The sequence below is a fragment of the Oncorhynchus gorbuscha genome, unplaced genomic scaffold, assembly GCF_021184085.1.
Source record: "Oncorhynchus gorbuscha isolate QuinsamMale2020 ecotype Even-year unplaced genomic scaffold, OgorEven_v1.0 Un_scaffold_619, whole genome shotgun sequence".
In the NCBI taxonomy this organism is placed as follows: Eukaryota; Metazoa; Chordata; class Actinopteri; order Salmoniformes; family Salmonidae; genus Oncorhynchus; species Oncorhynchus gorbuscha.
The window spans coordinates 411,915-427,523 of record NW_025745739.1 but is presented as its reverse complement, the minus strand read 5'-3'; the positions used below and the strand labels follow the sequence as shown (position 1 = coordinate 427,523).

At 50.0% G+C, this 15,609-nt stretch overlaps 1 protein-coding gene across 1 annotated transcript in view; it reads right to left on the bottom strand.

Annotated features, from left to right (window-relative positions):
• LOC124019528 (glutamate receptor-interacting protein 1-like) overlaps positions 1–15,609 on the bottom strand; it is a gene marked incomplete at its 3' end in the record, with an annotated part of 335,325 nt that overhangs the window by 48,822 nt on the left and 270,894 nt on the right. Inside the window, exon 9 of the mRNA XM_046334890.1 lies at positions 3,776–3,923. Coding sequence (XP_046190846.1) covers positions 3,776–3,923 — 148 coding nt within the window. The remainder of the gene's footprint in view (positions 1–3,775; positions 3,924–15,609) is intronic.

Below are 15,609 nucleotides of genomic sequence, written 5' to 3'. Positions count from 1 at the left end.
TCTCTCCAAAACTCTTGAACGTGCCGTCCTTGGCCAGCTCTCCCGCTATCTCTCTCTGAATGACCTTCTTGATCCAAATCAGTCAGGTTTCAAGACTAGTCATTCAACTGAGACTGCTCTCCTCTGTATCACGGAGGCGCTCCGCACTGCTAAAGCTAACTCTCTCTCCTCTGCTCTCATCCTTCTAGATCTATCGGCTGCCTTCGATACTGTGAACCATCAGATCCTCCTCTCCACCCTCTCCGAGTTGGGCATCTCCGGCGCGGCCCACGCTTGGATTGCGTCCTACCTGACAGGTCGCTCCTACCAGGTGGCGTGGCGAGAATCTGTCTCCTCACCACGCGCTCTCACCACTGGTGTCCCCCAGGGCTCTGTTCTTGGCCCTCTCCTATTCTCGCTATACACCAAGTCACTTGGCTCTGTCATAACCTCACATGGTCTCTCCTATCATTGCTATGCAGACAACACACAATTCATCTTCTCCTTTCCCCCTTCTGATGACCAGGTGGCGAATCGCATCTCTGCATGTCTGGCAGACATATCAGTGTGGATGACGGAGCACCACCTCAAGCTGAACCTCGGCAAGACGGAGCTGCTCTTCCTCCCGGGGAAGGACTGCCCGTTCCATGATCTCGCCATCACGGTTGACAACTCCATTGTGTCCTCCTCCCAGAGCGCCAAGAACCTTGGCGTGATCCTGGACAACACCCTGTCGTTCTCAACCAACATCAAGGCGGTGGCCCGTTCCTGTAGGTTCATGCTCTACAACATCCGCAGAGTACGACCCTGCCTCACACAGGAAGCGGCGCAGGTCCTAATCCAGGCACTTGTCATCTCCCGTCTGGATTACTGCAACTCGCTGTTGGCTGGGCTCCCTGCCTGTGCCATTAAACCCCTTCAACTCATCCAGAACGCCGCAGCCCGTCTGGTGTTCAACCTTCCCAAGTTCTCTCACGTCACCCCGCTCCTCCGTTCTCTCCACTGGCTTCCAGTTGAAGCTCGCATCCGCTACAAGACCATGGTGCTTGCCTACGGAGCTGTGAGGGGAACGGCACCTCAGTACCTCCAGGCTCTGATCAGGCCCTACACCCAAACAAGGGCACTGCGTTCATCCACCTCTGGCCTCCCTACCACTGAGGAAGTACAGCTCCCGCTCAGCCCAGTCAAAACTGTTCGCTGCTCTGGCCCCCCAATGGTGGAACAAACTCCCTCACGACGCCAGGACAGCGGAGTCAATCACCACCTTCCGGAGACACCTGAAACCCCACCTCTTTAAGGAATACCTAGGATAGGATAAGTAATCCCTCTCACCCCCCCCCCCTTAAGATTTAGATGCACTATTGTAAAGTGACTGTTCCACTGGATGTCATAAGGTGAATGCACCAATTTGTAAGTCGCTCTGGATAAGAGCGTCTGCTAAATGACTTAAATGTAAATGTAAATGAGAGATACACATAGAGAGAGAGAGAGAGAGACAGAGAGAGAGATACACATAGAGAGAGAGATACACATAGAGAGAGAGAGAGAGAGACAGAGAGACAGAGAGACAGAGAGAGAGAGAGAGAGAGAGAGAGAGAGACAGAGAGACAGAGAGACAGAGAGACAGACAGACAGACAGACAGACAGACAGACAGACAGACAGACAGACAGACAGACAGACAGACAGACAGACAGACAGACAGACAGACAGAGAGATACACATAGAGAGAGAGAGAGATACACATAGAGAGAGAGAGAGAGAGAGAGAGAGAGAGAGAGAGAGAGAGAGGGAGAGAGATACAGAGAGAGAGAGAGACAGAGAGAGACAGAGAGAGAGAGAGAGAGAGAGAGAGAGAGAGAGAAAGAGAGGGAGAGAGAGAGAGAGAGAGGGAGAGAGAGAAAGAGAGGGAGAGAGAGAGAGAGAGAGGGAGAGAGAGAGAGAGAGAGGGAGAGAGACACATAGAGAGAGATACAGAGAGAGAGAGAGAGAGAGAGAGAGAGAGAGAGAGAGAGAGAGAGAGAGAGAGAGAGAGAGAGAGAGAGAGAGAGAGAGAGAGAGGGAGAGAGATACAGAGAGAGAGGGAGAGAGAGAGATACAGAGAGAGAGAGAGAGAGAGAGAGAGATACAGAGAGAGAGAGAGAGAGAGACAGAGAGAGAGAGAGAGAGAGAGAGATACAGAGAGAGAGAGAGAGAGAGAGAGAGAGAAAGAGAGAGGGAGATGAGGTGGGTGGGGATCTATCTGATTCTTCTCACATCCACAAAGTAGTCAACAAGAGCCTAACGGAGGGCTTTGGGCAAATCTCTTAACGAGAGTCTTCAGAGGCGGGAGAACCATCTTATTTTAGTCCGTGAGTGAAGGAAGTAAACTTCTCTCCTTCCAAAGAGGTTGATAAAGAATATGTTCTGCCCACTCAGTAATCTGATTACTCTTTCGATGACGTCGTTAAGGTAAAACTACCTAAACAACCACTCAGTAATCTGATTAGTCTATTAGTAACAGTCGTTAAGGTAAAACTACCTAAACAACCACTCAGTAATCTGATTAGTCTATTAGTAACAGTAATTAAGGTAAAACTACCTAAACAACCACTCAGTAATCTGATTAGTCTATTAGTAACAGTCATTAAGGTAAAACTACCTAAACAACCACTCAGTAATCTGATTAGTCTATTAGTAACAGTCGTTAAGGTAAAACTACCTAAACAACCACTCAGTAATCTGATTAGTCTATTAGTAACAGTCGTTAAGGTAAAACTACCTAAACAACCACTCAGTAATCTGATTCGTCTATCGGTGACCAACCAGGTTTAGCTGGGTGGAGCTATATTAATACTGAGTCAGGACTCCTCCAATCCATGACTTAGAAGCAACCACTCAGTAATCTGATTCGTCTATCGGTGACCAACCAGGTTTAGCTGGGTGGAGCTATATTAATACTGAGTCAGGACTCCTCCAATCCATGACTTAGAAGCAACCCAGAGGAAGGAGAGAGGCTTGTTATCCTCCCTGAATGTTTTAATAAGTAGAGCCGCCGGAGGCCAGAGGACTGTCTTATTATAGTCAGCGAGTGAAGGAAGTAAACTTCTCTCCTTCCTCCTCATAAAGACTGTGACTTTATCCCAAATGGCACCCTATTCCCTACATCGTGCACTACTTTTAATCAGTGGCCTATGGGTCCTAGGGCACTACATAGGGTATAGAATGCCATTAGGGAAACAGAGTGTATTTTCCGTCCACTCAGCATTGTGTTTCTCTGTTGTTATTCCAGGCCGCCCGCTAGCGTCAGACCACATATGACTTATTGTATTTCTATAATTAGACACTAAGCGTTTATACATTTCCAACTATCAAACGTCTCAAAGGCAACAAGCTTCCACCTGCACATCCATTTCTTTTCTCTCTTCTCTCTGTTTCTTCCTCTGAATCGATTCCTGTCAGGAAGCAATAGAGGCTCTGCAGGAGCCCCACAGATAAGTCATCAAATAAAAATAATAATATAATAATAATATATGCCATTTAGCAGACGCTTTTATCCAAAGCGACTTACAGTCATGTGTGCATACATTCTACGCATGGGTGGTCCCGGGGATCGAACCCACTACCCTGGCATTACAAGCGCCATGCTCTACCAACTGAGCTACAGAAGGACCACAAGCCTCTCTGTCTCTCTGTCTCTCTGTCTCTCTCTCCCTCTCCCTCTCCCTCTCCCTCTCCCTCTCCCTCTCTATGTCTGCAGTGTGTCCGTGTCTGTAGGGACAGGACATATATTAAACTGGCCCAGCAGGGTCTAGTTACCTGTCTGCGATGCTTGCGGGCTTGACCTTGTCTATGATGATGACCTGCTTGTTGCAGTACATGGAGGTGTTGAGGGCCAGGCCCAGACTGGACCCCAGGGACTTGGCTACCTCAACCAGCAGAGGCCCTGAAGCTGTGGCTATGGAGTCTGGAGGAGAGGAGAGAGGGAGAGGAGAGAGGGAGTGGGCAAACAGACAGACAGAGAGAGATAGGGTGGGAGATAGGGAGGGAGAGAGAGAGAGACAGAGCGAGCGAGAGACAGAGAGAGAGAGAGAGAGAGAGAGAGAGAGAGAGATAGGGATAGGGAGAGAGATAAGGAGAGAGATAGAGGGAGAGGGAGAGAGAAAGAGAGAGAGAGGGGGATAGGGAGAGAGATAAGGAGAGAGATAGAGGGAGAGGGAGAGAGAAAGAGAGAGAGAGAGAGAGAGAGACCGAGTGAGAGAGAGAGAGAGACAGAGAGAGATAGTGAGAGAGACAGAGAGAGAGAGAGAGAGAGAGAGAGAGAGAGAGAGAGAGAGAGAGAGAGAGAGAGAGAGAGAGAGAGAGAGAGAGAGAGAGAGAGAGAAAGAAAGAAAGAAAGAAAGAGAGAGACAGAGAGGGAGGAGAGAGAGAGGGAGGAGAGAGAGAGAGAGACAGAGAGAGACAGAGAGAGAGAGAGAGAGACAGAGACAGAGACAGAGACAGAGACAGAGACAGAGACAGAGACAGAGACAGAGAGAGAGAGGGAGAGAGAGAGAGAGAGAGCGAGGGAGAGAGAGAGAGAGAGAGAGAGAGACAGACAGAGAGAGACAGAGAGGGAGAACATGGGTTAGTCAGTCTGTTGTCAGGTTGTCATGGAAGTGATGCTGATGGAAACACCACAGTCTCTAACATATCAATATTCTGCAACACCTTAAAGGGTGACACTGCTCTCAACAATCACACATTGCACACGCTCACACCATCCCATCAACTAGAAAGGGATTTCACCCTACAGCCACAATAACCAGAAACCTCTGTCACTGTGCTGTAAATGGACCATGTTGACCTCTGGACCATGTTGACCTATGGACCATGTTGACCTATGGACCACGTTGACCTATGGACCACGTTGACCTATGGACCACGTTGACCTATGGACCACGTTGACCTATGGACCACGTTGACCTATGGACCACGTTGACCTATGGACCACGTTGACCTATGGACCACCTTGACCTATGGACCACCTTGACCTATGGACCATGTTGACCTATGGACCGTGTTGACCTATGGACCACCTTGACCTATGGACCATGTTGACCATGTTGACCTATGGACCATGTTGACCTATGAACTATGTTGACCTATGAACTATGTTGACCTATGAACTATGTTGACCTATGGCACTCGGTGACCATTAAGGAGCCCTAATGGAGAAACCACTAACCAGCATCCCTGTAAGTTCTGATGAAACTGGGCGACCATTAAGGAGCCCTAATGGAGAAACCACTAACCAGGATCCCTGTAGGTTCTGATGAAACTGGGCGAACATTAAGGAGCCCTAATGGAGAAACCACTAACCAGGATCCCTGTAAGTTCTGATGAAACTGGGCGACCATTAAGGAGCCCTAATGGCTTCCACTCTGCTCCTTCGTACAGTTACACAACATGTGGAATAATGAAATGGTGGTGCAGGCAGGGGAGTGGGGGTTTAGTCAGAGGCAAGCCCCTGTTGTGAAAGGTAACAGCTACAGTATCTAGCTGTATTCACAGACAAGGCAACACTGAAACATGAACCTAAACACAACCACAACCACAACCACATGAACCTAAACACAACCACAACCACAACCACAACCACATGAACCTAAACACAAACACAACCACATGAACCTCAACACAACCACAACCACATGAACCACAACCACAACCACATGAACCTAAACACAACCACATGAACCTAAACACAACCACAACCACAACCACAACCACATGAACCTAAACACAACCACAACCACAACCACAACCACATGAACCTAAACACAAACACAACCACATGAACCTAAACACAACCACATGAACCTCAACACAACCACAACCACATGAACCACAACCACAACCACATGAACCTAAACACAACCACATGAACCTAAACACAACCACAACCACATTAACCTAAACACAACCACATTAACCTAAACACAACCACATTAACCTAAACACAACCAAAACAGATCCCCTTAAATGTAAATGTATGTAAATGTGTTTCAATGCTTTCACTTCACATACAGCATCTAGATGTTCAAAACATCCGAAGAACTGTGAACGTCCAACTGCCTGTGTGTTTTAGTGATTTCACTCCACAGAGCAGACCCGGCTAGGATAAACTGACTAAATGGGTAGTTGAAATGAGCCGGGGGGGAACCATTTTTGGGGTGGTTTCGTGCAAATGGAATTATATTAAATTCTGCTTACATCACGCTCTACCTCAAAAAAAAAAAAACATAACATTGAAATGCAGAGACTCTGAGATCACTGGGTGCTTTTGAAGTGACAGGTTGCTGTGATATCTGTATTCGTGTAAAACAGGTTCCTTCGAGCCGCCGTCAGCAGGAGACAGGCAGGAAGAGGTGCAAATGAGGATTTATTTACAGAGCGCTGGTGTATCAAGGAAGATGGTGATATTTACAAATACATATACAAAGATCTGACTTCAAAATGTCAGAAAGAGCCTCTCATCAGGTATAACCTGTCTGAACCAATAAAGAACAGCTGGGGTGTACCAGGCTCAGATACAGCCTCCCCTTAGTTACCCAACAGCTGGGGTGTACCAGGCTCAGATACAGCCTCCCCTTAGTTACCCAACAGCTGGGGTGTACCAGGCTCAGATACAGCCTCCCCTTAGTTACCCAACAGCTGGGGTGTACCAGGCTCAGATACAGCCTCCCCTTAGTTACCCAACAGCTGGGGTGTACCAGGCTCAGATACAGCCTCCCCTTAGTTACCCAACAGCTGGGGTGTACCAGGCTCAGATACAGCCTCCCCTTAGTTACCCAACAGCTGGGGTGTACCAGGCTCAGATACAGCCTCCCTTAGTTACCCAACAGCTGGGGTGTACCAGGCTCAGATACAGCCTCCCCTTAGTTACCCAACAGCTGGGGTGTACCAGGCTCAGATACAGCCTCCCCTTAGTTACCCAACAGCTGGGGTGTACCAGGCTCAGATACAGCCTCCCCTTAGTTACCCAACAGCTGGGGTGTACCAGGCTCAGATACAGCCTCCCCTTAGTTACCCAACAGCTGGGGGTGTACCAGGCTCAGATACAGCCTCCCCTTAGTTACCCAACAGCTGGGGTGTACCAGTTACAGCCTCCCCTTAGTTAAACAGCTGGGGTGTACCAGGCTCAGATACAGCCTCCCCTTAGTTACCCAACAGCTGGGGTGTACCAGGCTCAGATACAGCCTCCCCTTAGTTACCCAACAGCTGGGATGTACCAGGCTCAGATACAGCCTCCCCTTAGTTACCCAACAGCTGGGGTGTACCAGGCTCAGATACAGCCTCCCCTTAGTTACCCAACAGCTGGGGTGTACCAGGCTCAGATACAGCCTCCCTTAGTTACCCAACAGCTGGGGTGTACCAGGCTCAGATACAGCCTCCCTTAGTTACCCAACAGCTGGGGTGTACCAGGCTCAGATACAGCCTCCCCTTAGTTACCCAACAGCTGGGGTGTACCAGCCTCAGATACAGCCTCCCCTTAGTTACCCAACAGCTGGGGTGTACCAGGCTCAGATACAGCCTCCCTTAGTTACCCAACAGCTGGGGTGTACCAGGCTCAGATACAGCCTCCCCTTAGTTACCCAACAGCTGGGGTGTACCAGGCTCAGATACAGCCTCCCTTAGTTACCCAACAGCTGGGATGTACCAGGCTCAGATACAGCCTCCCCTTAGTTACCCAACAGCTGGGGTGTACCAGGCTCAGATACAGCCTCCCCTTAGTTACCCAACAGCTGGGGTGTACCAGGCTCAGATACAGCCTCCCCTTAGTTACCCAACAGCTGGGATGTACCAGGCTCAGATACAGCCTCCCCTTAGTTACCCAACAGCTGGGGTGTACCAGGCTCAGATACAGCCTCCCCTTAGTTACCCAACAGCTGTGGTGTACCAGGCTCAGATACAGCCTCCCCTTAGTTACCCAACAGCTGGGATGTACCAGGCTCAGATACAGCCTCCCCTTAGTTACCCAACAGCTGGGGTGTACCAGGCTCAGATACAGCCTCCCCTTAGTTACCAAACAGCTGGGGTGTACCAGGCTCAGATACAGCCTCCCCTTAGTTACCCAACAGCTGGGGTGTACCAGGCTCAGATACAGCCTCCCCTTAGTTACCCAACAGCTGGGGTGTACCAGGATCAGATACAGCCTCCCCTTAGTTACCCAACAGCTGGGGTGTACCAGGCTCAGATACAGCCTCCCCTTAGTTACCCAACAGCTGGGGTGTACCAGGCTCAGATACAGCCTCCCCTTAGTTACCCAACAGCTGGGGTGTACCAGGCTCAGATACAGCCTCCCCTTAGTTACCCAACAGCTGGGGTGTACCAGGCTCAGATACAGCCTCCCCTTAGTTACCCAACAGCTGGGGTGTACCAGGATCAGATACAGCCTCCCCTTAGTTACCCAACAGCTGGGGTGTACCAGGCTCAGATACTGCCTCCCCTTGAATCCCCTTATTCTGGTCTCTACACCCCTCCCCCCTCCCCTTATTCTGGTCTCTACACCCCTCCCCTTATTCTGGTCGCTACACCCCCCCCTTATTCTGGTCTCTACACCCCTCACCCTCACCTCCTCCCCTTATTCTGGTCTCTACACCCTCCCCTTATTCTGGTCTCTACACCCCTCCCCTTATTCTGGTCTCTACACCCCTCCCCTTATTCTGGTCTCTACACCCCTCCCCTTATTCTGGTCTCTACACCCTCCCCTTATTCTGGTCTCTACACCCCTCCCCTTATTCTGGTCTCTACACCCCTCCCCTTATTCTGGTCTCTACCCCCTCCCCTTATTCTAGTCTCTACACCTCTCCCCTTATTCTGGTCTCTACACCCCTCCCCCTTATTCTGGTCTCTACACCCCTCACCCCTCCCCTTATTCTGGTCTCTACACCCCTCACCCCTCCTTATTCTGGTCTCTACACCCCTCCCCTTATTCAGGTCTCTACACCCCCATATTCTGGTCTCTACACCCCCTCCCCTTATTCTGGGTCTACACCCTCACCCCTCCCCTTATTCTGGTCTCTACACCCCTCACCCCTCCCCTTATTCTGGTCTCTACACCCCCCATATTCTGGTCTCTACACCCCTCCCCTTATTCTGGTCTCTACACCCCTCCCCTTATTCTGGTCTCTACACACCTCACCCCTCCACTTATTCTGGTCTCTACACCCCTCCCCCCCCTTATTCTGGTCTCTACACCCTCCCTTATTCCCAACAGTCTCTACACCCTCACCCTCCCTTATTCTGGTCTCTACACCCCTCCCCCTCCCCTTATTCTGGTCTCTACACCCCTCCCCTTATTCTGGTCTCTACACCCTCCCCTTATTCTGGTCTTTACACCCCTCCCTTATTCTGGTCTCTACACCCCTCCCCTCCCCTTATTCTGGTCTCTATACCCTCCCCTTATTCTGGTCTCTACACCCCTCCCCTTATTCTGGTCTCTACACCCCTCCCCTTATTCTGGTCTCTACACCCCTCCCCTTATTCCGGTCTCTACACCCTCCCACCTCCCCTTATTCTGGTCTCTACACCCCTCACCCCTCCCCTTATTCTGGTCTCTACACCTCTCCCCTTATTCTGGTCTCTACACCCCTCCCTTATTCTGGTCTCTACACCCATCCCCTTATTCTGGTCTCTAGACCCCTCCCCTTATTCTGGTCTCTACACCCCTCCCCTTATTCTGGTCTCTACACCCCCCTCACCCCCTCCCCTTATTCTGGTCTCTACACCCTCCCCCCTATTCTGGTCTCTACACCCCTCCCCTTATTCTGGTCTGTACATGTTTAATGATGCTTGAGACACAACATGCCAGAGTGTCTCTCTCTCTGTGTCTCTCTCTCTCTGTCTCTCGCTCTCTGTCTCTCGCTCTCTGTCTCTCGCTCTCTGTCTCTCGCTCTCTGTCTCTCGCTCTCTGTCTCTTGCTCTCTCTGTCTCTCTCTCTCTCTCTCTCTCTCTCTCTCTCTCTCTCTGTCTCCCCCTCTCTCTGTTTCCCCCCTCCCTCTCCCTCTCTCTCTCTCTCTCTCTCTCTCTCTCTCTCTCTCTCTCTCTCTCTCTCTCCCTCTCCCTCTCTCCCCCCCCTCTCTCTCTCTCTCCCTTTCCTCTCTACTCCTCTCTCTCTCCCTCCCTCCCTCTCCCTCTCTCCTCCTACACTATTACTTATCCTCCTTGTATCCTCTTCCATCCTCTCTCTCCCTCTCTCCTCTACCCCTCTCTCCCTCCCTCTTTCTCTGTCTCTCTCTCCCTCTACCCCTCTCTCCCTCCCTCTCTCTCCCTCCCTCTCTCTCCCTCTTCCCCTCTCCCACTCTCTCCCTTTTCGCCATCACCATTCATCCAAACAACGATCCCCCAGTAACCATACCTCCCCCTGTCTCCCCTACATATCTATATGCTCCCTGTCCTCCCTGTATTTCCTACACATATCATTCCTCGTCTTCTCCTGTCTGTTCCTGCCCATGCTAATTCTGAGCTATCTGATGAAAACTTAATCTGGCTCACATTATTGATGCAGCCTGGAGATTGTTTCATTCATTCTGGTGATAAAACACTACCTTCCATCCCTCTACCTCTCCTCTCCTCCAGTCCTCTCCTCCATCTCTCTACCTCTCCTCTCCTCCATCTCTCTACATCTCCTCTCCTCCATCCCTCTACCCCCCCATCCCTCTACCTCTCCTCTCCTCCATCCCTCTACCTCTCCTCTACCCCCATCTCTCTACCTCTCCTCTCCCTCTCCTCTGGGTCCTCTCCTCCATCTCTCTACCTCTCCTCTCCTCCATCTCTCTACCTCTCCTCTCCTCCAGTCTCTCCTCCATCTCTCTACCTCTCCTCTCCTCCATCTCTCTACATCTCCTCTCCTCCATCCCTCTACCCCCATCCCTCTACCTCTCCTCTCCTCCAGTCCTCTCATCCATCTCTCTTTACCTCTCCTCTCCTCCAGTCCTCTCCTCCATCTGGTCTCTACCTCTCCTCTCCTCCATCCCTCTACCTCTCCTCTCCTCCAGTCCCTCTCCTCCATCTGTCTACCTCTCCTCTCCTCCAGTCCTCTCCTCCATCTCTCTACCTCTCCTTTCCTCCATCTCTCTACCTCTCTCTCTCCAGTCCTCTCTCTCATCTCTCTACCTCTCCTCTCCTCCATCTCTCTACACCCTCACCCCTCCCTGGTCTCTCACTCTCCTCTCCTCTCCTCCATCTCTCTCCTCCCTCCCTCCATCTCTCTCCACCTCTTCTCTCCTCCAGTCCTCTCCTCCATCCCTCTACCTCTCCTCTCCTCCATCCCATTCTATCCCTCCATCTCTCTACCTCTCTCCTCTCCTCTCCTCCATCCCTCTCTCCTCTCCCTCTCCTCCATCCCTCTACCTCTCCTCCTCTCCTCCTCCCATCCCTCTACCTCTCATCTCCTCTCCTCCATCTCTCTACCTCTCCTCCTCTCCTCTATCTCTCTACCTCTCCTCTCCTCTCCTCTCCTCCATCCCTCTACCTCTCCTCTCCTCTCCTCCATCCCTCTACCTCTCCTCTCCTCTCCTCCATCCCTCTACCTCTCCTCTCCTCCATCCATTTATCCCTCCATCTCTCTCCCTCTCCTCTCCTCTCCTCCATCCCTCTACCTCTCCTCTCCTCCATCCCTCTACCTCTCCTCCTCTCCTCTCCTCCATCCCTCTACCTCTCCTCTCCTCCATCCCTCTACCTCTCCTCCATCCCTCTACCTCTCCTCCTCTCCATCCCTCTACCTCTCCTCTCCGCCAGTCCTCTCCTCCATCTCTCTACCTCTCCTCTCCTCTCCTCTCCTCCATCTCTCTACCTCTCATCTCCTCTCCTCCATCCATTTATCCCTCCATCCCTCTACCTCTCCTCTATCCCTCTACCTCTCCTCTCCTCTCCTCCAGTCCTCTCCTCCATCTCTCTACCTCTCCTTTCCTCCATCTCTCTACCTCTCCTCTCCTCCATCCATTTATCCCTCCATCCCTCTACCTCTCCTCTCCTCCATCTCTCTACCTCTCCTCCTCTCCTCTCCTCCATCCCTCTACCTCTCCTCCCTCTCCTCTCCTCCATCCCTCTACCTCTCCTCTCCTCCATCTCTCTACCTCTCCTCTACTCTCCTCCATCCATTTATCCCTCCATCTCTCTACCTCTCCTCTCCTCTCCTCCATCCCTCTACCTCTCCTCTCCTCTCCTCCATCCATTTATCCCTCCATCCCTCTACCTCTCCTCCCTCTCCCTCCATCTCTCTACCTCTCCTCCTCTCCTCTCTCCATCCTCTACCTCTCCTCTCCTCTCCTCCATCTCTCTACCTCTCCTCCTCTCCTCTCCTCCATCTCTCTCCTCTCCTCTCCTCCATCTCTCTACCTCTCCTCTCCTCCATCCCTCTACCTCTCCTCTCCTCTCCTCCATCTCTCTACCTCTCCTCCTCTCCTCTCCTCCATCTCTCTACCTCTCCTCCTCTCCCTCTCCTCCATCCCTCTACCTCTCCTCCTCTCTCTCCTCCATCCCTCTACCTCTCCTCTCCTCCATCTCTCTACCTCTCCTCTACTCTCCTCCATCCATTTATCCCTCCCATCTCTCTACCTCTCCCTCTCCTCTCCTCCATCCCTCTACCTCTCCTCTCCTCTCCTCCATCCATTTATCCCTCCATCCCTCTACCTCTCCTCCATCTCTCTACCTCTCCTCCTCTCCTCTCCTCCATCCCTCTACCTCTCCTCTCCTCTCCTCCATCTCTCTACCTCTCCTCCTCTCCTCCCCTCCATCTCTCTACCTCTCCTCTCCTCTCCTCCATCTCTCTACCTCTCCTCTCCTCCATCCCTCTACCTCTCCTCTCCTCCATCCCTCTACCTCTCCTCTCCTCTCCTCCATCCATTTATCCCTCCATCTCTCTACCTCTCCTCCACATCTCATTCTTCCTTCATAACTCATTCGTCTCTTCCAACTCCTCCCCTCCATCCTCACATCAATCTGCCTACCAGGAGGGAGAGAGACGTACTGATGAGACTGGCTGTGTGGGAATGTTACGCGGTTTCTCATCACACACAACCACCAGCATAACCTGGCCACATCATCGCGTCATTGTGCATCGCTTCAGTGTCTGTCTCTCTCTCTGTGTGTGTGTGTGTGTGTGTGTGTGTGTGTGTGTGTGTGTGTGTGTGTGTGTGTGTGTGTGTGTGTGTGTGTGTGTGTGTGTGTGTGTGTGTGTGTGTGTGTGTGTGTGTATTTATGGGTGTATATTAGGGATTAATGGGCTTGCAATCTGTTGGTTCTTAATCATTCTGTTTGTATCATGTCTGGGTGCTCAGAGAAAATGTAAATTGTCTCCCACGAGCAGATACCGTAAAGCTCTGTGTATAGGCTGTTTCTTGGGACCGTAAAGCTCTGTGTATAGGCACACATCTGTTTCTTGGGACATTAATCTCTGTATAGGCTGTTTCTTGGGACATACGTAAGCTCTGTGTATAGGCTGTTTCTTGGGACTAAAGCTCTGTGTATAGGCACACATCTGTTTTCTTTGGGACATCCGTAAAGCTCTGTGTATAGGCTGTTTCTTGGGACATACCGTAAAGCTCTGTGTGTAGAAAATCTGTTTCTTGGGACATCAGTAAAGCTCTGTGTATAGGCTGTTTCTTGGGACCAAAGCTCTGTGTATGGGCTGTTTCCTGGGACATACCGTAAAGCTCTGTGTATAGGCTGTTTCTTGGGACATACCGTAAAGCTCTGTGTATAGGCTGTTTCTTGGGACATACCGTAAAGCTCTGTGTATGGGCTGTTTCCTGGGACATACCGTAAAGCTCTGTGTATAGGCTGTTTCTTGGGACATTTCTGTGTATAGGCTGTTTCTTGGGACATACCGTAAAGCTCTGTGTATAGGCACACACCTGTTTCTTGGGACATGCTTCTGTATCTGTTTCTTGGGACATACCGTAAAGCTCTGTGTATAGGCACACACCTGTTTCTTGGGACATACCGTAAAGCTCTGTGTATAGGCACACACCTGTTTCTTGGGACATACCGTAAAGCTCTGTGTATAGGCTGTTTCTTGGGACATACCGTAAAGCTCTGTGTATAGGCTGTTTCTTGGGACATACTGTAAAGCTCTGTGTATAGGCACACACCTGTATGTTCATTTCATGTTAAGTCTAATCTATCATACAAACACATTTCAAAAGACAACTCCCATTTCTCCCATTGTTTCACCATGAAAGTGTGAGAGAGTTTTATTAATAAAATCCTTAGCTTCAACTCAAGGGGTTGTTATCTATATTCAACCAACTGTCAACTCAAGGGGTTGTTATCTATATTCAGCCAACTGTCAACTCAAGGGGTTGTTATCTATATTCAGCCAACTGTCAACTCAAGGGGTTGTTATCTATATTCAGCCAACTGTCAACTCAAGGGGTTGTTATCTATATTCAGCCAACTGTCAACTCAAGGGGTTGTTATCTACATTCAGCCAACTGTCAACTCAAGGGGTTGTTATCTACATTCAGCCAACTGTCAACTCAAGGGGTTGTTATCTATATTCAGCCAACTGTCAACTCAAGGGGTTGTTATCTATATTCAGCCAACTGTCAACTCAAGGGGTTGTTATCTATATTCAGCCAACTGTCAACTCAAGGGGTTGTTATCTACATTCAGCCAACTGTCAACTCAAGGGGTTGTTATCTATATTCAGCCAACTGTCAACTATAGGGGTTGTTATCTATATTAAGCCAACTGTCAACTCAAGGGGTTGTTATCTATATTCAGCCAACTGTCAACTCAAGGGGTTGTTATCTACATTCAGCCAACTGTCAACTCAAGGGGTTGTTATCTATATTCAGCCAACTGTCAACTAAAGGGGTTGTTATCTATATTCAGCCAACTGTCAACTCAAGGGTTATCTTGTTATCTATATTCAGCCAACTGTCAACTCAAGGGGTTGTTATCTATATTCAGCCAACTGTCAACTCAAGGGGGTTGTTATCTATATTCAGCCAACTGTCAACTCAAGGGCTTGTTATCTATATTCAGCCAACTGTCAACTCAAGGGGTTGTTATCTATTTCAGCCAACTGTCAACTCAAGGGGTTGTTATCTATATTCAGCCAACTGTCAACTCAAGGGGTTGTTATCTATATTCAGCCAACTGTCAACTCAAGGGGTTGTTATCTATATTCAGCCAACTGTCAACTCAAGGGGTTGTTATCTATATTCAGCCAACTGTCAACTCAAGGGGTTGTTATCTATATTCAGCCAACTGTCAACTATAGGGGTTGTTATCTATATTCAGCCAACTGTCAACTCAAGGGGTTGTTATCTATATTCAGCCAACTGTCAACTCAAGGGGTTGTTATCTACATTCAGCCAACTGTCAACTCAAGGGGTTGTTATCTATATTCAGCCAACTGTCAACTAAAGGGGTTGCTTTTTCTCCAGAGGAAAGTCTCTCAGGCTGAAGGATTCTGCTTCCTTAGACTTCCTTGAGTCCAGTGGTACACACACACACGCACAGCGAGTAAGACTGTGACACGGTGACAGGAAGACATAACTATCACTTCCAGTTCGGAGCACGGCAAAGACACCGCCACCGGAATCTTCAGGATTACCCAGAGGCCAGTGCGGGCCTTCTGAACTGAACCCGCGTGACGT